Below are 24353 nucleotides of genomic sequence, written 5' to 3'. Positions count from 1 at the left end.
TTTTGCAAAAGGGGTAAGGATCTCTTTAAACTAATAACTGGTTGAGTTTTATTTTAAGCTAATGATTGAAACATACAGGCTTTCTCAAAATGAGTCTACCACTCTTTAATAAGAAAAGTCAGATTTCTTCTACTATAGTCCATAAATAGTCTTGCATGTATTTTACCAGTTCAAATGAAACAGAAGTGAATCAGTGAGACTGATACTTCAAAGGAACCTGCAGTTCATCAGGAATACTTTGTCAGTTACTAGTTTGTAAATTTTTCCTTTTCTTATGCATGTAAAAGAGTTTAAAGTATTCTGTGAGTGCTGAGGTCTTTTCTCCCTTCGGTTGCTTATGGAATACTAATGAAAGTAATGTATGTGCATCATGTGGAAAATATGTTGGCAGACAGATACCTGCAGTGCCTTAAATGCTTTGGTATTGTCTTTGTTTAATCAGCAGAGTTGATCCCTACTTCCCCTAGAGGCTTATACTTTCAGAATACGATCAAAGGTTTTTATAAAAATGTAAGCAAAGGCAGAATTCACCTATTTTAAAAAGAGATGAATGAATAGATAAACAGAAGCTTAAAAATAAAACCTTAGGCACTTTGCTCTCTAATATAAAATGGCTTGTAGGAACAATAATTACAGTAGTCATATATATTTAAAAATCAGGCATCTGAGATGTTAACAGAAGAATTTCCTGGAATTAAGTACTTACCTGGTTAAACTTTTGTGATTTGTTTTCATGATGCTTTTTAGAAGAGTAGATGTTCTATGCCGTGTCTGCATGCTTTGCTAAATTAATAAGTGGACTTGGCACTGAAGATGCTCTTTGAGGAATGCCACACTAGATATTCTTAAGTTAAAGTAACAGTTAATATATCCCTTAAAATTCATTACTCCTTTTTTTTTTTTTCATATTCCATCTGCCTTTTGTGCCACTGATTCTTTTAATTACCCCTTATGTGTGTGAAAAACAGTATAGAGCAACTTGGGTGGCTGTTCCATTGAAAGCTGTTTCCAGTAAATTGTTTATGGAATAGAGAAAACAGCTCAGGAGTATCAACAGGTACAGTTAATGTTCTGATGCAGATGTTGTATATTATAGCTAAATAGAAAATGGATAATGGAGTAGTTTCAGTAAAACTGCAGGGAAACGGATAAAAAGCAATTTTTATTGCTTTATGATATTTATTATATATTATTATACATTATCTAATAATAATAATATATATTTATTATAGGTTTAAAACAGGATCATGACCAAGAGTATTACTTCTCAAACGTGTCGTCAAGAATGCTTTCTCAGTGTTGACTGAACATTTGTCCTGCCTTCACAAGTGACGTGTGTTCCCACTTGCTGTTTATTAACTGATTGATCCCTGTGGAAGTAGCAGGGAAGAGCTCTGCATTTGAAGTCAGAGCATCACCAGTAAATGCATTTGAGTTTGCCTTGGTAACAGCTTTTCTGCGTGTAAAAGCCCAGCTGTAATGCTGCAGTAACAATCTATTTTTTTCTGTAATTATGAACTTAGGAGCAGCACAGTGAGTTCTGCCTAGCCAGCTACTTAGAAAATACCACATTTAAGAAATAATTTCAAAGCAAACTGTGAGCTTTATTCTCATTTCTGGTAACGTTGTATGAATGGACTGACTTTGGTACATTAGACCAGTGCTTCGTATACCAGTAAGAGTTTAAGTAGCTGAGGTAATGAAATGGTGGCTAGTCTAAACTGTGTGGTAGAGAACTTTCCACAGCACGAAGTTCACAATTTCTAATTTTAAAAAACCTTTTTGCATCTAAGCAGCGTATCATGCTGTCTGTTCATTAGTAGGCATCTTCTAATTTTTATCAGGTAGAGATGTAAGTACCTGAAAGTTGAGCACTTTTTAAAACAGCAACCTATTTTTTAAATATCATCAGAACAATGAAATGATGAAAGTAAGTGTAGAAATGGAAGCATTTTGCTTCGACTGAATCACTTCAGCAGCTTTTTAAATTAAATAGGCATATTTGTTTTCTTTACCTCGGTTCTAATGAGATCAATGGGACTCCATATTCCGAAGCTGTCCAACACTGAAGCATGGTTTGGAATGAGACTGACCACTTGAGTTCAAAGGGTTCTAAGAAATGCCCCAAATTTGTGAGAAATTCAGAGAAATAAACATTTCTCAGTTATTTTCCCACTTTTTTTTTTTCCATTTCAAAGTGGAATTAAGAACAGACATGGCAGACATGATTTGAGACGTTCCAAGCTTCTGTGGCCTTTCGCTCATCATTTCAGTGAAATTTGTATCAAACTTGTCTTTGAAACAGTTAATTTTACTGTTGCTTCAATAAGCTTTACTTTGGTTTTAGACAAGATAGGAAACAGGACCAAACATCTTTTGTATTGTGTTCTTGGATGTGTGTACAGTCATGATGCATCTTGTAGGCAGAAATAACATGTTGTTAATGCTACATGAGACTGCTGCTCTTACTACAAAGTAAAGTCACTATATGGGCAAGTCCTAAGGCACTATATAGTTCAGTGTCTCTTGGACATGTTTATAGGATTGTATTACATCGGGCACTAAATGTCATAAGTTTCAGGAGGAACTTAATTTACATTTTGGAAGAATAGAAAGGATCCCCTCCCCCTTCAGTCTTGCAATTGGTAGATAATAGTGTTAGTATCTGAAGCTGTGCATACCAGGGACTAAAATTCTGCCTGCACTACAAAGAGATATCAGGTCTACTTGCCACAGCATGTTTTTGAAGTCTTTTGTGTAACAGCAACTATTTTAAAAGTGTATTTTGTTCAGAAAAATACAGTAAATCATAAAATGAGTAGGGCAGGCTTGTTTCTTATGTGTGAGAAGATTCAGTCTTATGAATGTTGACATTAATCCAAGAAGAGATTGATTAATTTAAAATGTATTTTAGTTCTCCTCAAAAAGATATGGAGAAGAAAATAGAAGAGCCGTCTGTGGGCAGCCAGTACCCTAAGGAAGCTGTGAGAAAACCTCAGAACGCAGATCGAGGATCCAGGGGCAGCGATTCCTCCAGGACCTCCAGGAAAAGCTTCAGGCTGGACTACAGGTTAGAAGAAGATGTAACTAAATCAAAGAGAGGCAAAGATGGGAGATTTGTCAACCCGTGGCCAACGTGGAAGTCACCAACCTTGCCAAATGTTTTGAAATGGTGCCTCATGGAAAAAGATAACAGCAATGTGCCATGTTCAAAACAGGTAAGTATTTATTCTGTTCTCAATTTAGATTGCTCTTACCTCTGCTGTAATCGATAAAACATGACAATTTCTAACTAATGCCTTTTAGACAATTTTTGGAGACTCTCCTCAGTGTTGTTTTTCTGATTTATGGAATTGCTTTCTTTATTCTTTTCAAAAAGTGGGATGATCCTTTCTGTCTTGTCATTTTTTTTTTGACTTTCAGTTAGTTCCCCAACCTTTGATTTATCCAGTTCAATTTATATTTACAAAACCAACAAAAATTACCTCCTAGCTCAATCATAAACTACTTAGACAGATAAACTGATCCATTTTTAATAGGTATTGCCTTCTGAATTGAACAACTAACATAATTTATATCAGACAAAGTAGCTGTGGAATATTTCATTTAAAATATTTTTCATACTGCCATTTGTATATTTTTTTTAAAAAATATACATAAATAGTTGCTGTCTTTTACTTATAGAGGTCTTTTTCTGTTTCAGTATATCAAGATAAAGAAATGCATATATTAAAACTAATCTGAGCAAGTATTTGTACTGAAATATTAAAGGTACAGTGCCAGCTTACTGGGAATCACCATTTTTTATTCTTTGTGTATTGCTTATGTCACATGTGTACATAAAGAAGGTCTAAAAAAGAGGAGGTGGGAGAAGCAACCTCTGAAAGATGCTTCTTCTCCATGAAGAGTAACGGATATTAGAAAACCATTGGTTGGATGGATCCAGTTTTGACAGGATTACTTCTCAGTTTTTCTAATGTGTTGTCTTGCACTGCAGAAAAGCTGTGCTAAAGGGTACTCAACCAGGGAAAGCATTTTTGAACCAACAAGAGTTAATAATGCTTTTAAGTATCCAAGAAGGCAAGCGAAAGCTATAAATCTCACAGGCAGTATTTAGCAAAGAGCTTATGTTTTCATTTTTATCTTACATGAATTATCTGTGAAAGAAGTAATTTAATCAGCTTTACAGGCAGGAAAGTTGAGTTACTTCCTAACACAAGGGTGAGAAATTTGGGGATTTCTTTAAGGATATGTGACACAGCATCCTTAAGGGAGAATTAATCCTGGCTGTAGTTGTTTTATAGTAGTAATAATTTGGCTTCAGGAAAAAAAGCCCAACAAACCTATTTTGGTCTTAGGATCCCTTCCAACAGTTTACCAGTTTAAACTTGGTGTTGTACTTCTGTACATCATCTTCACCTTGTAATAACAGCAGTTGTGTCTCAGAGTGTACAGCTTTCTAGGCAGTGTGTTGCATTACGATACTTTAGCCACATTTATGTAAAATTCACAACTGGGCTTTTCCCAATTGCCTTTGACTGCTGCCCTATTCTGTGTGTGTATGGTGGCTATAATTATCACTGCAGAACTTGTCAACGCTGGTCAGAAAGTGGTTAGTGACTGAACTACCTAGAAGGCAGTGCTCAGGTGTAGTGCAGACTGCAGAACATACAGCTTTGATGGCAGTGGAGAACTGCAGCGCTCCTCTTTAATTTACTGGTTATCCCTGCAATAAAGGATGATTACAAAGAAATCTGTACTCTACCAGTTGTAAATCGTTCTCTCTCTGACCCAGCTGGAATTAATTTTGGACTAATTTTATTGCTTTGCATCTGAAATTGTTGAATTAAGTACCTGCAATTATTCAGTAGCTCAGTGAAGTAAATCAGAAACAGAAGAACCTAGATAGGGATCAATGAAATACACTTCTTGGGTCCTCAGCCATTTTGATGCTTGTTCCAGTTACGTTTGCTCCGCACCTAAATCAAGCTGTAAAGCACTTCTGAGCTTGTTTAAAATTCAAAGTAAGGGCTCCACGCTTTATTTAGCATTGGTAGATAGCATATCCTTATAAGAGATTCCTGTTCCAGTTTCCACTTTTGAGTGTGCTGCTATACTGGGCAGGTTCAGTTTATCTGTACCAAATGCTTTGCATATGTTTCTTCAAAAAAAAAAAAATTATCCAGGTACTTCAGTGGGTAAAAGCTATATGTATTATAATCATGTCTTTGCAACAAGCCTCTATTATTATCTGGAATACATAAACTTTTTTTGTACTTTTATTACAGGTTTTATTAAAAGCTTTTTTTTCAGTGCCATTGAAGTGCCTTTTAAGTATTAGCTGTTGGATCAACAATAGAGAATGTTCTTATTTCTGTAAAAATCCAGTGGTATCCCAGCATGAACTAAGTGCCAAAAATCCTAAGCTAATTAGCAAGTTTTACCAAAGCCAGTCATGTGTTTCTCCTTCCTTTGCATTAGGTAAGAAAGAACTGGGGGTGGGGGACACAACATGACATAGCAGGGAAAGTTATCATATTCTACCAGTGATCCAGTGATAAAGACAAGACAGCATCTTTTCTTCTGTTGGTAGCTGACTTGAAATTGATGTCATATTTCAAAACTCTTACAATTCTTGTGGTATTAATGTTTCCAGTCAGTCTGACAGAGAACAGTATGTACTATAGCAGGCTAAAGATTCTGTAAGATTATGTATTTTGCTCGTTATCCTGTTGCACAAGTTTTAAGAATTTCATATAAAGTATACTGCCAGTAGAACTTGTGGTTTAGTTTGAGATCTTCTAATTTGACTAGTCGAGTGCTCATTGCTTTAAAAGTAGGCTTTCAGTCCAGGTTTTGAACGACGAAAATCTTTGGTTATCAGGAAACCGTGTTGCACATACTAAATATGTAATCTTGTTGACTGAACTGTCACGTGGCAATTAATTTTACTACCTGTCCCCTTCGCCACCAGTTGAAACTGAAGCTGTCCCTGAGGAGACATGTTGGGTCTTGGAACTGAGTCTCATCTTCCTCTCTTCAGGATGAGTGAGAAATCATTGTACATAAGCAGCTCCTTGCTTAGCATAAAACCTCTGCTAGGCGCTACTAGGACTGGCCAGAGAACTTTGTTTGACATAAACAGTGTAGCCAATAAGCAGAATGACTTATTTTACTCATTTGATGAGAAAGCCAAGCAATTGCCTTCCTATTTGAGACATAGAATGATTGAGCTGTCTTCTTACCTGAAATGGCAGAATTTAGTTTTTTCCTAAGAGTTTATGGCCTTTGTGGGCATAGTTGTGATGCAGAAGTGTGAGGACACACTGAACTTGTCTGATCTTCAGTGCAAAAACAAGTACTTGGAAAAGAATGTTTTCCATAAAAATGTACTTACTGACATAAAACGCATTGTGAGAGTTATTAAATTTCATGCCTGGATTTAATTTCCTTGATATAATCTGTTTTATTGATTTAACCACATATAATTCTATGGGTTGACCTGATTTCCATTCTTGAGTAGTATGGTACTGATGTGTACTTAGAATGAAATAGAAACATCACTTTCTTATTTTTTTCCTAGAGAAGCAACAGCTTTTCTCATTCTACTAATCATACTTTGTTTATTGTTGTATGAATTAACTGATTGTATTGCACTAACCATTCAGCTTTAGAGGTTCTCTATACAGTAAGTATATGCCTCTCTTTTTTGGAGACAGTAATGAAATGTTTTCCAGGAGACACGTGCCTTGTCCGTTAGCTCTCAGAAAAAGCAATTCCATGAATATTTTATTACTTACAGTAAGATTTCAGTATCCACCCCGACGTATGCCCTCGAAATCAATAAAATATTGCAGAATAAGTAACTTCCCTGAAGCTACCAGGGCTATTTTAGCAAAGGAAATCCTAGTTTCCTAAGCTGTTACAGCATCAGCTGGGCTTTCAAGGGAGTGGGAGGCTGGCTCGTCGTGAGCTATCTGATAGTGTTTATCTGCTATGCTGGAGGCAGAGAATGAAAGCAACAACCATGACAGGGAGAATGCAGTTGGGAACCAGAAGTGTTGGGACATGAGCGATTAGAAGGGAGAGAAGAGTTGTCAGAAGTCACCTAATAAAGGAAAATTCTTCTCAAGTAATGTGAGGAGTGCAGACCAGAGCTATCTGGGAGGAGAGCTATAGCCTCCGTATGACAGAGATGGAGATGGTCAGGAACTCTGAGAGGACCTTTTTTAATAGAAAACCCTTATGTACTACAAATAAAGCTTTTTCCATTCACATTTCAACCAAACTGCAGTGGAGAACATAACTTCTGTTCAAAAAGAGAGAATGGAGTGGTGGTTTGATGGTCAGTTTCGGTAGATAACATACAGCCGTGGCCTCCTTTGTGCTGAATACAGCACTCTTGAGGCTGTGCAGAGTCAAATTTGGAAGCTGACCAAGCTGAAAGCTTTTTTCCTCCTCTGGATTAATATTCAGCTGAATCAGTTCTCTGAGGTGTCAGATCTCAGAACTGCGTAAGCATTCCTGCTGGAACAAGAGGGCAGATGGGGGAGGGTTTTGTTAACTTTGTTACACGGGAGTATGGATTTTGGTTGATGTAAGTCATTCATGAGGCTGCATCCTGAACCTACGGGCAGACTGGTACAGTGATTTATTCAGAAATAATGAAACTCTGATTACTTAGAAAGTTTCAATAAAACTCCTTGAAAAGTGTAACTAAGTGCCTAAAGGACCCTCTTAAAAATGAGACTTGAGTTTTTGTGCTGTGCTAATAGCCAGTATTCACTATACTGGCAGATACGATGAGAGAAGTGTAAAAGCCAACAGAACCAAGTGAGGATAACTTCCAGGTGGTGGTTCTCCATACTGGAGAGAGAGGGTCTGCTACAGGCTGGTAGAACAGAGCTTTGGCCAATATTTTTGGGAACATTGTATTCTTTTATCCCTGGGATAAATTTTGTGACTTATTTGTGCTAGGGCTTGGGGAGGCATCACTTAGTTGCAGAAGCTGAACTGGAGCATGTCGCAGTAACAGGGTACATACTCCTTTCCAGGTCAGGAAGACCAAACAATTGTGAGGCCTGTCTCAGATGGCTGTTAATGCCTTGCAGGGCTTTCACTGTAATGCTTTCAAACATGCTCTCTCTTGGTAGGTCTTTTGGCATGGTGGAATACTCTTGAGCTCTCTCCTCTCTGTTGTGAGAGAAGTGAAAATGTGAAAAAATCAAAGGTAATTTTAGGAGGATGTTGCTGGGAAAATGGCCGTTACAAAGGCATCTGTATTGCAGCTGTTATGTTGCTTAAAATATAAACAAAACGAGTTGACTGTAATGATTTGTGCCTTATATGAAGTTTTTATTCCATAGCCAAGTACATTTTGAGATATCTCATGCATATTGTGTCCTTCTTTGCTAGGAACTTGATAAAGAGCTTCCAGTTTTAAAACCGTATTTTGTTCAAAACCCGGAACGTGTTGGAAAGACCGGAACTGGTATGCGAGTGACGTGGCTGGGACACGCCTCAGTTATGGTGGAAATGGATGAAATTGTGTTTCTTACTGACCCAATCTTCAGCCAGCGGGCTTCCCCGGTGCAGCTGATGGGTCCCAAGCGCTTCCGAGGACCTCCGTGCACAGTTGACCAGCTCCCCAAAATAGATGCAGTCGTGATCAGCCACACCCATTACGATCATTTGGACTACAACAGTGTAAAAAGTTTAAATGAACGCTTCGGCAGCGAGCTGCGCTGGTTTGTGCCTCTAGGGCTCTTAGACTGGATGCAGCGATGTGGCTGTGAGAATGTGATTGAACTGGACTGGTGGGAAGAGAACTGTGTCCCTGGCCATGATGCGGTAACTTTTGTCTTTACCCCTTCACAACATTGGTGCAAAAGGACTGTGACAGATGACAACAAGGTTCTGTGGGGCAGCTGGTCTGTCTTGGGACCTTGGAATAGATTTTTCTTTTCAGGAGACACTGGATACTGTGTTGCTTTTGAACAGATAGGTAAAAGGTTTGGACCTTTTGATCTTGCAGCCATCCCCATTGGAGCTTATGAGCCAAGGTATGAAAATCTAAGTGTGTGTGTGTGTGTGTGTGTGTGTGTGTGTGTGTAATGACATCCCCCTCCAAAAACAAACAAAAAGTGTGGTGTTCTGAGGTTTTATTCTTTAGTATTAAGTGCAGCAAAGGTAAATCAGCTGACTTTTTTTCCATGAAAAATGTTGAGTAAAAATCTGGAATTACTTCATGGCTTTTTCTCTTAAATAGCATCATGTAACATAACCTACATCATCTAGATGCATGCAGCATGCTGCATTTTTCCCTTGCTTCAGTCCTTATGCTGCTTTTGCAACTTAGCAGCAGACAGATGAATTTGCTGTAGTATCAGATCTATTTGTTGAGATATCTGTATCCTACTTATCATGGGGTACCTAGACTTCTAGGTGATAACATTCATACAGTGCTGGAAGCAAAGCATGTATACGCTAGGTAAGGAAGATAAGAGTCAAGAACAATGCGGTAAAAATCTTTTTTCTTTTTTTCCAAAAATTGCCAGATTCTCTCCTCTGCTTTACTACCATTTCTTCAGCTATCTTCTGAAGCACATACCTTTTGACAAGCAATACTAGAATTAAATTAAATAGAATTTAAATCTATTGTTCTACTACCTCCAGGTACCAATAATATGTACTAATACTATTAAAAATACAGGGAAGAAAAAAAATGACGGGGAATAAAGTACATGAGCTGCTGTTCTGTGGGTACATTGGTATATTCCAGCTTGTCGATTTTGAGTTCTCTGTATGTTCTTCAGGCATGTATACTCCATAACTTTTTGATTAGGCAAGTGAATTTTTATAAGACTCCTTGCAACTGAGTGCAAGTAAAAAACAAAACAAAACACAAAAAAACCTGGCACTTAATTATGTGACACAAAAAATGTACTTTGTTTTGGTAGGTGGTTTATGAAACACCAGCATGTGGATCCTGAAGAAGCCGTAAGAATCCATATTGATGTTCAAGCAAAGAAGTCTGTAGCAATTCATTGGGGAACCTTTGCTTTAGCAAATGAGGTACATTTGAGTACTGTATATGAGTTCAGATTACCTGGGTGCACTATCATTAATGAAACTTTGTTCCTGCAGTTTACACTTACAGATACATAGTATATACTTAAAATGTGACATTATGTAAGTGACAGGTTTTCCTCTAGGTACTGCAGTTAAAACAATTCCTACCTTTTCATAACTGCATAACATATTTCCATGGTTAAGATTAATTTTAAAGAGCAGAGTTATTGAAACATCTGGAGATTTATTAGCATTTTGTAACTTTAGCAAAAATATTTTTTAAGGTTGAATTTCTTTCTGATTGAAAAGCCGTGAGACAGAGGGCCACGCTGGGAACCTTGCGCTAAGCAGCACGTTTAAAGTCCCTTCTTTGTTGTCGAAGGAACCAGATGCACAGAAATAGTTACAAGTGTAGTCCTGCTGATTTAGAGAAAGTAAATACAGGTAGTAGATCTCTCCAGTAGAGCACACTTGCACACTTTTCATTTGCCCACATTCCTGCTTTGTATATGGTATAAGGTTAGGAAGTAAACACTAAAATGCAAAACATACGGTGCAGAGAAAGACTGAAGTAGCAAAGAAAATCAGACTTTAGTCAAGCATTTCAATAACTTCATGTGTGCCCTAAAGTCTGAAACTTTAGGTTTTAATCAATCAATAGATTGATTCTCATAACAGCTCCTCTTTCGCCTGAAGACGAGAAAGAAATTAATTCAGTATAGAAGCCTACAACTCTTTGGTTCTAAGCATTCCATGTGGAAAATAAAGTAGATATGATAGTGCATTACCAGGAATTTTAGAATATGAAGGCAGAAAGAAAAAAACAAAACAAAAACAAACAAACAAAAAACAACCAAACAACAAAAAAAGCAGTGAATAACTTGTGAAGAAATAGGATGCTTGTATGGAGGTTTAAATAACTAGAACATATCCTGTAGTGTGAATAATGAACGTGGTAGGTAGGGACATCTGTGCAATAACAGAAGCAAACTCAGCAGTGCATCACTTAGAAACCATAAGCACTGAGTGCCCTTAGTTCAATACAGTATTTATTAATCATGTCTGTCTAGTAAAGAAATTGAATACTATTTTTGATTCATAGTTAAATATCAGCTTCTTTTACGGGCAAAAATAAGGAAAAAAATGGTTATCCTGAATTGTTGCCTATTTTCTCCCTGCCCCATGTCCCCAGATCTAATAAGCAGGTACCTGGTTACCTTAACAATGACCAAAAAATACATTGAAAGGGAAGCATGGCATCTACATATAGTTTGCACCTTGTCTGGTAGCTGTTTTTCAACTTTCTTTGCAACACTTGCACCAGGTTGTCATGGTAACTTTGTTCTGAAGCTGTTAAGTATGTTCACCTGACACAATGTTTTCAGTTATAACATTTTCTATGCATGATACTTGTAACAAGCTGTGTCACTAGCACTTGAGATACAAATTAGTTATTTAGCAAAAAAAAAAAGGGGGGGGTGGGTGATTCTCCCTTATGATGCCTTTTTTGAAATATAACAAATACAATGAAGTAACTTCAGAGGAGCAATATTGAAATGGCACTAGTTCTTACACGTTAAAACTGACAAGTTGGTTTTACTAATGCAAGAAAGCGCCATCTACTGCCTGTTAATACTTCCTCCTCTGTGCTAAGAATAACTAATAACCATGTTTCTGCTTTTAAGAGATCTAATTACACTGAAGAAGACTGAATTTTGGATAAGTTGCATCTTACTAGTTACCTGAAGAGTGTAAATCAGTATTCTTACTGTTTAAAAACTAAAAATTACACCAAACATTTTTTAATTTGACAAACACGTTCCCTGCTTTTTTTGGGGTAATATTTAAAATGTAAACTAGTCTTTTAGACTGGTGGTACTTTTTTCATTTTTCCATCATATGCTTCAATTGTTGTTTTTTTTTCCTCGTACTGTTCTTACTTTTCCAGTATTACTTGGATCCTCCAGTTAAACTGAATGAAGCTCTTGAAAGATACGGCTTGAAAAAAGAAGACTTCTTTGTGTTAAGCCATGGAGAAACACGGGACTTGAGCACAAATGATGGGTCTGAATAATGAACCAGTAACAGTTCCTCGTAAGCCTTGTTTGATTTGAACTAGAAATTAATATCACAAATGTTAATTTGATGTACTTACAAAGCAGATTGAGTGAATTTGAGTTCTAGATTTCAGGTTTGTCAGCTTCATAACTAAAGCTTGCATATAAAGTTCATTTTATGATTACACATTTTTGTTTTTCTGTTAAATTGATTTTACTAGTTAAATTGCTCACAAATGTTGAGAGGTGATCTAAACACTGGTTAATATATAAGGTATTGTCTGGGTATAACTTGGAGTTTCACTCTTACGTACATCACTGATGTATGCTGTACAGGTTTCCTTGTTTTTTCAACTCTTCATCTTACCTATAACAGCAATAATAGCCTCAGAGCAGGATGTAGTATTATAATTAATGGCTAACTTGAATTATTCATTGTCAAAATGTCATCTCCCACTTTTTAGTCATTAATTTTAAAATTACGCCCTGTTTCTTGATAGCTCCACTCTGTTATGTGGGAGTCTCCCAGTACAGCTGTGTTGGTAAAGCACAAGCACAGTAAAATAATTATTTTACTGAGTGCTTCTACGCTTTCATTTACTGAGGAACCACAAAAGCTGAATTTTAAAATGATTTAAAGAACTGTGCCTTTAAGAGAGTGAGAGAGCACTTAATAATGCAACATTAATGTGTAAATACTTACTGGTGGACAGAATATCTGCACCCTAATATTGTTTTGTCAGTGTCTTTAAGTTAGGTCTGAATGTGTCTAAAATAACTTTTTTGTCAAATGCAGTACATGAGATGCAAGAGTCCCTTAATGGCGCTTGTCTTTGCATTGACTCAACCTATTATTAAGTACTTTTTTTTTAAAGTGAAAAGTCTGAAGCAAGGGCTGTGGTAATTTTTCCTTATAGCTTCCCCATAATTTTAAAGTTGAATGAGAGACTACAAAATTACTTACTACTGTAATACTTGGCTAAATGTATCTGTATCAAATTGCCATGCTCATTTACAGAATTAAAGCCTATTGTTGCCAAAAAAAATAAAAATAAAAAATAAAGGTTATTTGCCTTCATAATTCATTGGAAAATAAATCATTTGTTCATGATTTTTCTCATCTATGGGATATTTGGGTCTTTTTTTTCTGCTCTTGTGCATTACATTTTGCGTTCATACTCCATGAAGATCAATTTTTTTTAAAAGGTAAATTATTACCCCGTGATCTAAAGACTTCTGGCAGCAAATTAAAACCAGTCACTGAGATTTCGTGCTAGGAGCAAACTGAAATGATCTCTAATTGTTAACAGTTAGCCTTTATAAAACCTCTGCTGGAAAGTCCTAGAAGTCTTAAAATTAATACCAACAAAGAACAGCAGAAGGAGGCAAAGATCAGTTAGTGCCAGTTCATTGTGAGGAAGGGTTCTAGAGCAGACAAATTACGTGTAAGAAAAAATAGCTCATATTCCTTTAGTGAAATTCATATCTAACAAAAATCAGTATTCCTTTATTTGAGAAGGTATTTCTACTAGCAATCCTATCACCAGAATGTCTAGATGTGATCATCAGAATATATTGAAAACTGGTTTAAAACTCCTGCTGTTAGTTCAGTGTTGATTTAGGGGAGGACATTTCAGATGGCATCTGTGTTGGGCTTAGCATTTAAGCACCAGCTTCAGTAATGGTTAGGATAACGTATCACACACAATATTGTGGAAGAGACCAAGCTGCAGGATGTTATGAGTACTTTGAAGGACAAGGCTAGAACTCAGGTTGTTTTTTCAGTTTTCAAAATCAATAGACTGTGTTTTGTAAAAAAAATGTTGCATTTTAGAAAGAAAAAATGAAACTGAAATAGGGAGTACCTGTTATAGCTAAGCAGAAATGTAGAGTACTGAATTATAAGTACCAGAGTATGTCAGTAATGGAATATGTTTTGTTTTAGATGCATTCGTTCACAGCATTTGTATGTAGAACAGTAACTGCTATGTTTTGTTTTGGTGTTGGTAAGATTCCATATGGGGCATGGAGCAGGGGATGAAAAATTAAGACAGTTTTATGAAGACATTGGAGAGTCTTGCATTGTTTGAAAACATCTCAGTAGTATTGTTCTGTGAAGAAAAGGTTTAAAAATAGCTCTTTCTACTCCAGAAAAAATAGAGGCAGTGTTGCAAAAAGTTTTCATGTATTTTAAATAGAGGAGACAATGGCCATTTGAATTCTTATTCTTTCCTTTGGTAGTGGACAGAAGCAACTATCAAAAAAAATGATGTCTGAAAAACTTATTTTTAGGTTTAAGAACATGGAGAGGGGCATCTAGGCATCTCCATGGGTGAGGTTAAGAAAATATATGCACATAAAATCAGATATACCTGGAACAGACTAATTTCTTTTTGTCTCAGAAGAGAAAGGTGATATAAAAAAATTTGCAGTATCTGACCTAGACTTATTTGTTAAATACAGAAGCAGAAAAAAAGGCCATCAAAAAATGGCAAAACATTAAGTGATTGTATTGTAATTTGCATGTTGCAAAATGAACAGTGGTGTTTTTTGTTTTTTTTGGGGGGGGACCAGTGGGAAGGAGAAAGGGAAGTTCACTCTAAATGCAGTGATTGTCAGAGTTCTGGAGTGGGAATTGTGCCAACTTCTGCCTTAGTGATATTCCTATTGAGTTAAAAACTACATATACACAAATGATACGTATGTAGCTTTACCAAATTATCCATCAGGGCATATTTTTCTTGCAGTTCTATCTATTTGAAGAAAGTTATCTACTGAAAATAAATATCTATTGAGTATACAGAAAGAAAAATATTATGTTATTAACAGAGGAATGTATGTATTAACTTAAAAAGATAGCATCTAGTAATCGTTTAGATAATGCAGTTCTCTTAGAAGTTTTCCAGCCTTTACATGTGATGCTAACTTCTCCGTGGTTTGGTATTGTGGAAGTTTTAGTAGTATTAAGGTAAAGTGTTTTCTACTACATGTTCTGTGTTCATCAATGAAACTTCAGTTTCCTTTACAATGTTTAGATGTATTCCATTGCATTTTTGAATTAATGCTGCAGAGATGAATGGAAACTTATGGTGGCTATCTCAACAGACGCACCTGTTCCAATGATGGTGATGAGAGGAACAGAGTTCTCCAAAAGCTCCTCTCATTGAGTCTCTCTAAGCAGGCCTGAGGGCTCCCACAGAACAGGAAGCTTTTGTAAAAACATGCATGATACTTCTCTAATGAAGATACTAAAGCAGAGCTGCAGATAATCTTTGACTCATAATAAAGTATTTTGAAAAAGATGTATGCTTTCTTTTAGAGTTATCACTAAAGGGAGATAAAAATCCTTATGATTTCGTTCAAGTATGGAAGCCTTCTATGTTGCGGTTAACTGCACTGCAGTTTAGCTAAATGGAATGGATACATTTTCATACTACATTTTCATATGCTTAGTATTCTCTGCAGTTAAGATGAAAAAACAGCATTGGATAATTTTAATTACAATTTTCATTGAAAATACTATTTCTGCAGGAAGTCGGTGGTAGTTTGGTACTGTTTCTGTTTAAGATTTTCTAAGGTTTGCCTGTAGCTTTCTTATAGATGTCAGATTAATAAAAATGTAAATGCCTAAACTCTAAGTCCTGAATCTTTAGTCATTCTATAGATAATCAACAGCTGTAAAAACCTAAGGCACAAAAACTGACATTGGGAATATTTAGACTGACTTTATTCATCCATTTAAAATATTCATGGTACATATATAAAAGCTTTCCTGCTTTAAAGTGTGCCTCCCTCTTACATGTACCACCTGGATAGTGGTTTCTCAGTACCAATAACTTACTGCTTTACCTCGTATAAGACATCTGTTATGCTCTCTCTATTAAATATATTGCAATCTCTTTTGTAATAACTGATTTGTGCCTAGTACTACTCAGTACTCTTTTATATCTAATCTTAAGATTAGATATTTTTGTCAGTCACTTCTTAAAATTACTGTTGTGTTAGTATTCTCACAACTTGCTCTTTCACTTCTTGATCAGGGTGATGCAATAAAGACGCCAGCTTCTGAGCAAATGGGATAGAATCCCTGCAGAGAATAGAGAAAACTGAATCTTCACTGTATTGGTCCTGAATCATCGTGCCACCTTCATTGTTCACATTCTTTTTTAAGTTTGCTGCAAACACCAGGGCTCTAAGCAGAATATCTCTGTTTATGCGGTTGTCAAAAAGTAACAGCAGTGATGGCACCTAGGATATTAAATAAAGAATCCATACTTAATAATCAGGGATTTAGTTACATGTATTTAACATTAACTTTAAAACATTGGGGGGAAAAAAAATATCTGCCCCTAAACCACCTAAAACAGAAGCTATATAAACCAGAACTATACATGCTGCACAGCATGCATGTTTCCTCTTTAGAAAAGAGTGGCTTGGGTGTGTATCACAGGCTGATCAATGCTCTATACTTTCAATCTCTAAAATAGAGTGGTCTGGAAAATTCCTATCTGTAAGAGGGTCTGCTTTTCTTCTAAATAATGCTGGGTTTGCCCTCTGTGGTGATCTGAATGTATGTTAATGTATCTGATAGAACAGGAAAAGGAACACTTTTAACAGAGAACTGAACATTTAGCTACCCTAATCTTGTTTTAGTCATGAAAATAGGGCAGTATCTAGACTAGCTCTGCTTTTGGCAGATAGGTCAAAAAACAAAGTTTGATTTTTTAATCAGCCATTGTATATTTTAAGGAATTTATTCTGGAGAGGAGGAGGAGGATGCAGAACCATTCTAGTCATACATCTTTGTTTTGTTGTGAGGAAAGGATGTAACTGAAATAAACCTGTATGCCAAGTAGCAAGTATCAGATAAAGTTCTCCATGGAGACATAAATAATGCACAAAGAAAGCTTATTTATAATGCTTAGAGAAAAAGATTTATGGATGCATTTGAGAAGGGAGGTGGGGATTTCAGTAGAATTTGTGGTTTTTTTTTTTGGTACAGACTGTTAGCTATTGAAAGAGCTGTTGAAAACGATCTACAGTACTGGTCTTATTTGAACTTTGTACCCTATCCTAAATCTATATATCGACTGCATGTCTGGAAGGGAGGTTTTGAGCTTGTTTTTGAAACTCATCAGGGTACTTTGTATATTAATTTAAAAAGTTCATGGTACTACCCAGTTGGTGGAAAGTAAGAACAGTCCCCAAGTTGTCACTAATTATTTGGCTTTAAACTAAAAGAGGGTAGGTTTAGGTTAGATATAAGGAAGAAATTCTTTACTCCCAGAGGGGTAAGGCCCTGGCACAGGCTGCCCAGAGAAGCTGTGGCTGCCCCATTCCTGGAGGTGTTCAAGGCCAGGCTGGATGGGAGGTGGGAGGTGGTCTGGTGGCAGGGGGTTGGAACTGGGTGATCATTAAAGTCCCCTCCAACACAAACCATTCTCTGATTTGGAATGTTGCACAGTTAGTATGACCAAATGCCTTCAAATGCATATGCTCTGTGACTCTCCATTTGCAAGAAATACAGTCTGCAATTAATGTGTAATACACTGCAATCTAGAAGGCTAACCTGTGAAAGAATGTGTACACCTAGCTATTAATTTTAACGAAGTACTTGCTAAAATTTTACGCTGGAATTGCATATGTACTTGTAATATATAAGTTCTTCTAATGCATTTACACATCTACTTACATATGTAAATGCTAAAAAAATGAAATAACAAGAACCTTACCTGTGCTCTGAGAAAATGTCTTGTCATGGCTGGGTTTGCAGATAAGTTCACAAGTACTTTCAGAACTTGAATCTGAAATGACGAACATACAAGCTCATTGCATGCTCTAAAACCAGGATGTGTGAGAGCATTAGTACTCCCTTATCTTCTTTAGCACTTTTGTCTACCCCCAACTTGCCCCGCTATATTTTACTGTAGTCTACTATCCTCTGATTTTTCATAACAATTCCTTTCTTCTGACAGTCTTTGAACACAAATTTTCACCAAAGGAAGGAAAGATTCATGTAGTCAAGCTGCTGCTTTTGTCACCAGACTGCAAGGACTCCAATATACTCTCTACTGGCTTATTTTTTTTTTTAAAGATGAAAAAGACTATTGAACATGCCTTTTCTTAGGACTTCAGCTTTCACATGATTGTATCAGCAAATTAAATGAATCAACTCACTCTGTAATCCAGTTTTATGCAACTCTTAAATACAGGACTGACACTTTCTTAGTATTTTAAAAGCAGGAGATGGCAGTGAAAACAGCTGCCAATCTAAAGAATAAGCAGATAAAGCGCAGGATTCAGAGAAAAAATAAAGCAAGCTACTAAATTCTAATACCCAGCAACTCCAGTTTATTTTTTCCATTATACTTAGAGATGATATTGTTCCTGATGAAATGTGTATTCAACAAGCCAGAAGTACTTACTTACTCATTCCCTTATGCATCTGTGTTTTTCACAAGATGGACTAACACACTGCTCCTAAAAATCATCATGCATGACATCCTTGTCTCTAAACTGGAGAGACAGGGATTTGATGGGTGGACTGCTCCGTGCGTAAGGAGTTGGCTGGATGGCTGCACTCAAACAGTTGCAGTCAATGGCTCAATGTCCAGGTGGAGACCAGTGATAAAAGGAGTTCCTCAAGAGTCAGTACTGGGACCAGTGCTGTTTGACATCTTTGTCAGAAACATGGGCAGTGGGATCAAGTGCACCCTTACCAGGTTTGCTGATAACACCAAGGTGTGTGATGCAGCCAACATGCAGGAGGGAAGGGATGCCATCCAGAGGGACCTGGACAGGCCTGAGAGGTGGGCCTGTGCTACCTCATGAGGTTCAACAAGGGCAAGGTCCTGCAGCTGGGCTGGGGCAATCCCAAGCACAAACCCAGGCTGGGTGGAGAATGGATTGAGAGCAGCCCTGAGGAGAAGGCCCTGGGGGCATTGGTGGATGAGAAGCTCAACATTTGAAATCCCCATTTGAAGCTTTTCTCGTTCAATACTTCTGGCAATAATTCACAAGTCAGCACAGAATCACAAATAATTTCCCATTGCTGCCACTCAGTTGCAAGAGATGTAATAACCGTAAGGAAAGGAAATGGAGATCTCAGGTTATCACAGCTTGGTGTGTTTCCCCAGAGATTCATGCATCAGTGACGCCTTTCACATGCAGATTCTCCTTGCTCTGTGATGCAATTGCAATGTTTAGGAAGCAGAAGAGAATTCAAGAGTTGCTGTAGCAAAGGCATAGAGCAACAGCAGTGCACACAGTACTGGTTTGCTACAGCTGTAGCTCAATGAACGCACTATCAAGATGTTCTTTCTTCCCTCTCCCTCCTCTTCCTCAATCTACATGGAGAAAATAATATTGATCCATATTTTATAGATTTTATGGGCTATCTGCTATTATCAAGGAATATTTGATTTTCTAAGCACATTCTAAACCATGTAACAAAAACAGTAGAAAGGAAGCTAGTAAAACAGCTTCATAACTGGTTTGTAAGAATATGGTACTCATTACCTGTGTCCTTTCAGATCCTTCCGAAAGCACACGAAGAAGGCATGGGATCTGGTTTATCATCTTATGGTGGTAGGCACTGGTAACAGACATATTTGTCAACAACCTGAGCCCAGCGAGCTGCAGATCAGAGTTCAGAGGGGCTGATTCAACATTCTTACAAACTTGCTCAATATATACCTAGGGAAAAAGGGAAGGCTCCTTTTTAATACAAGCAGATTTTATATTCACAAATAGTATCAGTGGTCTAGCAACAGTAGACTAATTTGAACATTGCTTGTTGAATACGTAATCTGATCAAGGTACTTGGAAACAAGTGCTTTGCTCTGCTTTGTTTTTAATACACACAGATACTCTGTTGGCCTGATGAAGCAGACAGTACAGACTCATGCTCAGTAACTTCCCTGAAGCATAAATTACTCTGAAAACCCAAATTGCTTTGACACCATCTTAGAAGTGGCGCATTTGCTTTAAGAAGTTGTTTCAAAAATCACTTACAACAACTAAGGTCTTCTTAAATATTGAGATCAAGCTAAAGGTAAGTCTTGGAATGACATCCCTTCTTCCAAGTGTGTGGCCCATTCACTGGCATACTCCTCAAGAACAATGATGACAACTGCCACTTGCAACTATTATTTACCTAGATTTCTTCTGGATGACAGCACACAATGAATCTTGGAGCCCTAACTAAGAAAAAAAAAATTTGCATTTATCAAAGGAGTTATTTTCTACCTATATGCCTACATTAATGTTTTCAATTGGCAAGCATCATTTCAACAACAACAAAAAAAAAAAACGGTGCTCAGCACCAAAGATGCTGCAAATGACCACATACAGTCAAAATGTCTTTTTATCAAGCTAATGAAAAAAATACCAGAAGTCTTCCAACCTGCATGTAAACTTGGGACAGTCCTCGATCAGATAATGTCAAAAGTGGCTGCTTTTTTGATGTCTGGTCCTATTCCATCCATACCATCTTTTGTATCTACCAGCAGGACTTGTCATTGTTACAGACTCATCTTTTAGGATTAAAATATCACAGTGAAAACTGCATTGCAGACAAGCCCAAGGGATCAATTACCATTTTATTATCCAGTTCCTTTGCCTAGGCGTCATGCTAGGCTCAGCCTGCTACCCATCTTATTAAACAACTGTTACTGATGTTCTAGACGTATTTGGAAATCATCTTGCCTCACATAATTTCACTGTAAATTAACAGCACAATCTTTGTCCAGTGGCATTTGGTGAACGCTAAACACAGGCTGTCTAGTTTCCTAAGTATCTATTTTTATAAAAGGAATTGCCAGTGTTACGATGCATTTCTAAGTCATCCATTTTGCCTTAGGATACACAGATCATCCAGATCTGATGTCTCATATGTCTAACCTCAGATCATTTTAGCATCCTTCCCTGTATTTAATAAATATGTTGAAAGCCCTGTACTATTTTCTGTGACTCAATTACTCTTATTTTTTCCCTGTAAGAAACTTACCTGTATCTCTTCCTGATTTTTAATATTCATACTCAAATTATTAAGTGCATTTAGTGCTTTTTCTGTAACTTTGGGAACACAATCTGAGAGCATCCCTCCAATAACAGAAAGGCCATCCAAATTTCGAATTATATCCTGAAATATAAAAGACACATAATAAGACTACTAAAAATTTTAAATTAAATGCTGAAGGCTTTACTCAAAGTTTCTGTTTTAATCCACATGGAATGTGTGAAGGACTTCCATGTGACAGACTACTTTGTTTAGAGAGTGTTAGCAGTTTATTATTTCTTTATGTTATCATTCCATACAAAAATAAACTATGTATGGCATTTATTTTGAAACTATTACCACATTACAGTATCAAAATCATGTTGGAAAGTAATTTCATTTCACAGACATCAATAGTATACATCCTTCTGAAGAGTTGCTCATAAAATATTAGAATTTTGAAGAGCCTGCAAATTAAGACAACTCCTAAAGCTGGTAGAATAATATCCATTATGCTTTGCTTGTGCTAAATTGGGGAAGGATTTGATACAGCTTGTTAATTCTAAGATGTGCAATCACTAAGCTGCCTTTGGACTTTGAATATATTGCTTCAATTGAAATTACCAATAGTCCTGCTTATGGTCAAAGTATTTGATGTTATTTGGCAATGGCATAATGCCTTTACTTCTAAAACTTGGTGCAAAGAATGCTTAAAGCATCACAGGTTATACACAACCAGAGGTAATTATTGCATATCAAGTTTACAGAATAGTTGAGGCAATGAACAGGTCACAGTATCTAAAAGTTCTGTCCGATCAGAAGAGAATTTCAAGATGAAGCTTTATATTACTACATGACGAAATTACAAAACTTTGTCTTTCTTTTCCCTTGCACTTATTTTTTTTTTCATTTAGAAGCCTAATAATCACCAAAAGACCAATTCACTGTTTTCAAGAAAATGGAAATGGGTCTTGATTCAGTTACGTTTTGTTCTGAGAAATTTCTACTACGAAAAGAGTTTTAAGCAGCCAGGATAGACAGCTGTCATAAGTACCATACAAAAAGAAAAAGAAAAAAAAAAAAAGAGAAGTGCGTGTGAGGGCAACCCTGGAGGTTAAGCCTTTACAAAGACATGAAAATGTGCATCCATCTCAAAGCTTTTCTGCATCATATTCCCAACTGAATTGAAGAGACTTAGTTGGGAAGCGACTAAGATGCAAATGGCATGCAACTTTATAAACATAAAAAACTACATTAAATTATCTCAGTAGATTTCAGATCAGATCCTGAAATTATTTAACTTGTCTCAAATTCAACCCTTTAATTAACATTACACAACTGTAAGCAACAAAAGATATAAAGATATTTACAGTACTTTGAAAACACAGAATGCTGTACAGACAGAGTTGTATAAATGTAATTTGTACAAAGATTAAGCTTAGATAATTCTTCTAAGGCTGGTAAATTACATTCTTTGTACTAGCAGGAAATAAAGGCATAGACATTTTGGAACACAAGATAACCTAGCTCTTAGTCTTGTGTCACTCTTGAGCAAAACAGCACCTTTCATTTTCCATACCGACTGGTATTGAAACACCATTGTTTTTACAGAACAATACTTACTTGATTTACAGAGAAGGCGGCACTGTTGCTTAGAGTGATTAAAGCTTGCTCTTGAATTAATGGATCATCTGTGGCCTGGAGCAAATGAATAAGTTTCTGTAGAGCATCCGCATCCATGGTATGGTGTGACTCTGGATGACTTTTGTCTGTCACTGTTTAAAAATTAAATGAAATACTTAATACCAAGTTTCAGACATTTCACAGTTACCAGTGAATGCTTTTTTTTTTTTTTTACCAAGCTGAGCCTTAGCTCTTAGTTATAGTACATATTGTTCTGAGTTTGACTGTACCCAACCACCATATCATAGCAAAAAGATTCTGTTTTACCAGAGCAGGACTTCCATCCCTTTTCCTGAATCCCATGGCTACTTCTTTTCAAAGTAGGAAAAAAAAAAGGAATACGTAAACAGAGCTTGGTGTATATTACTCTTTGGTTAACCAACAGCAAACCTCCCATTCAAAATTATAAGGAATATTTACCAAACATGCAATTTTTTTCTAACATTCCCTGAAATGAAACACGGAGATCTGTCTGAACACCATGGGAAAAGAGAATAAAACTCCTGATTTGAGGACTACTATTTACAGAAATTACGCTAATGACATTTTGCCAGTAAACTAAGGTTCTTTGACAGAGTAACAGCCAAAATGTTAAGAATGCTGCTGTTCACAGAGTGCAGTCACTTGGCTAACTGAGGAAGGCCGCTTCTCAGTCAGAATGATGCTATGGAGTACCTGGCTTTCATAAAACAGTGACACTAATGACAACAAGGGCCAATTTCAGCCAGGCTGGAGGTAGAACTATTTAAGTAGCTGTCTGAAGACCCAATCTGGACTAGTCACAGATGGCTGGAAATGACTTCTGAAGGCTAAGAAATCCTTCACAGGTTCTCATATTTGCTGCCAGCACTTCCTCAGGCAAACAATCATATTCCTTGATTTAATAAATAAATAAATAAATAAAATCTAAGTAAATTATGATAATCCAACAGCTAGCTTGGAAAACAAAATAAATTGGTTCTTATCCTCATCTGCATTTTCACATTGCAAGTTCCTTCAAGCCCACTCTGCTTAGCTTTGAGTTATGGGGGAACACAGCTTCAATACCAGAACAGCATATAAACCTAGTAAGTAGATACATCGATTGTATATACAGTTTCGGGGAATTAAAAATGAATTTAGGGAAATTTAACTTGGGGGTTGTTGTTGTTTTAAATAACACATCCTCTGTAGCACCCTGTAGGGCACCCCCTCACACGGAGCCCACCCCCTGCCACACACGGCGGCTTCTCCCCGCGGCTCGGGGCCTCTCCCAGCCGCTGAAGGCAACCGAGCCCCCGGCCCTGCCGCCATCCCCTCCCCGCCTCACCTGAGGGCGGCCCCCGCCGGCGCCCCCAGCCCGCTGCCCGCCGCCACAGGCAGTAGCAGGCGGCGGCCCCGAGCACGAGCCCGGCCGCGGCCGCCCTCGCCACCGCCCCCCGCCGCTCCCCCATCGCCCCGGCCGCGGAAGCAGCCGCCACATCCGGCACCGCCCCGCCGCTGGGGGGGAGCCGAGGGGCCTGAGGGAGATGAAGGGAGCTGAGGGAGTTGAAGGAGCTGGGCAT

The 24353-nt window shown here is 37.3% G+C and overlaps 2 protein-coding genes across 4 annotated transcripts in view; one reads left to right on the top strand and one right to left on the bottom strand.

Annotated features, from left to right (window-relative positions):
* The window catches only part of NAPEPLD (N-acyl phosphatidylethanolamine phospholipase D), a 21031-nt gene extending 7783 nt beyond the window's left edge, over positions 1-13248 (top strand). For all 3 annotated transcript variants that reach the window (XM_035314811.1, XM_035314813.1, XM_035314812.1), the window contains exons 2-5: positions 2915-3218; positions 8416-9062; positions 9960-10074; positions 12020-13248. In XM_035314811.1, the coding sequence (XP_035170702.1) occupies positions 2915-3218; positions 8416-9062; positions 9960-10074; positions 12020-12145 (1192 nt within the window). In that variant the 3' untranslated portion in view covers positions 12146-13248. The remainder of the gene's footprint in view (positions 1-2914; positions 3219-8415; positions 9063-9959; positions 10075-12019) is intronic.
* On the bottom strand, positions 12474-24353 carry ARMC10 (armadillo repeat containing 10). The gene is made up of 6 exons (XM_035342246.1): positions 24119-24353; positions 22750-22901; positions 21136-21270; positions 19647-19823; positions 17861-17932; positions 12474-16376 (listed from the first exon to the last, which is right to left on the bottom strand). Exons 1-6 carry the CDS (start codon positions 24351-24353, stop codon positions 16119-16121), a joined length of 1029 nt encoding a protein of 342 aa, XP_035198137.1. The 3' UTR covers positions 12474-16118.

Source organism: Oxyura jamaicensis, chromosome 1 (assembly GCF_011077185.1).
Source record: "Oxyura jamaicensis isolate SHBP4307 breed ruddy duck chromosome 1, BPBGC_Ojam_1.0, whole genome shotgun sequence".
NCBI lineage: Eukaryota > Metazoa > Chordata > Aves > Anseriformes > Anatidae > Oxyura > Oxyura jamaicensis.
This window is presented reverse-complemented; position numbering and strand designations above follow the sequence as displayed.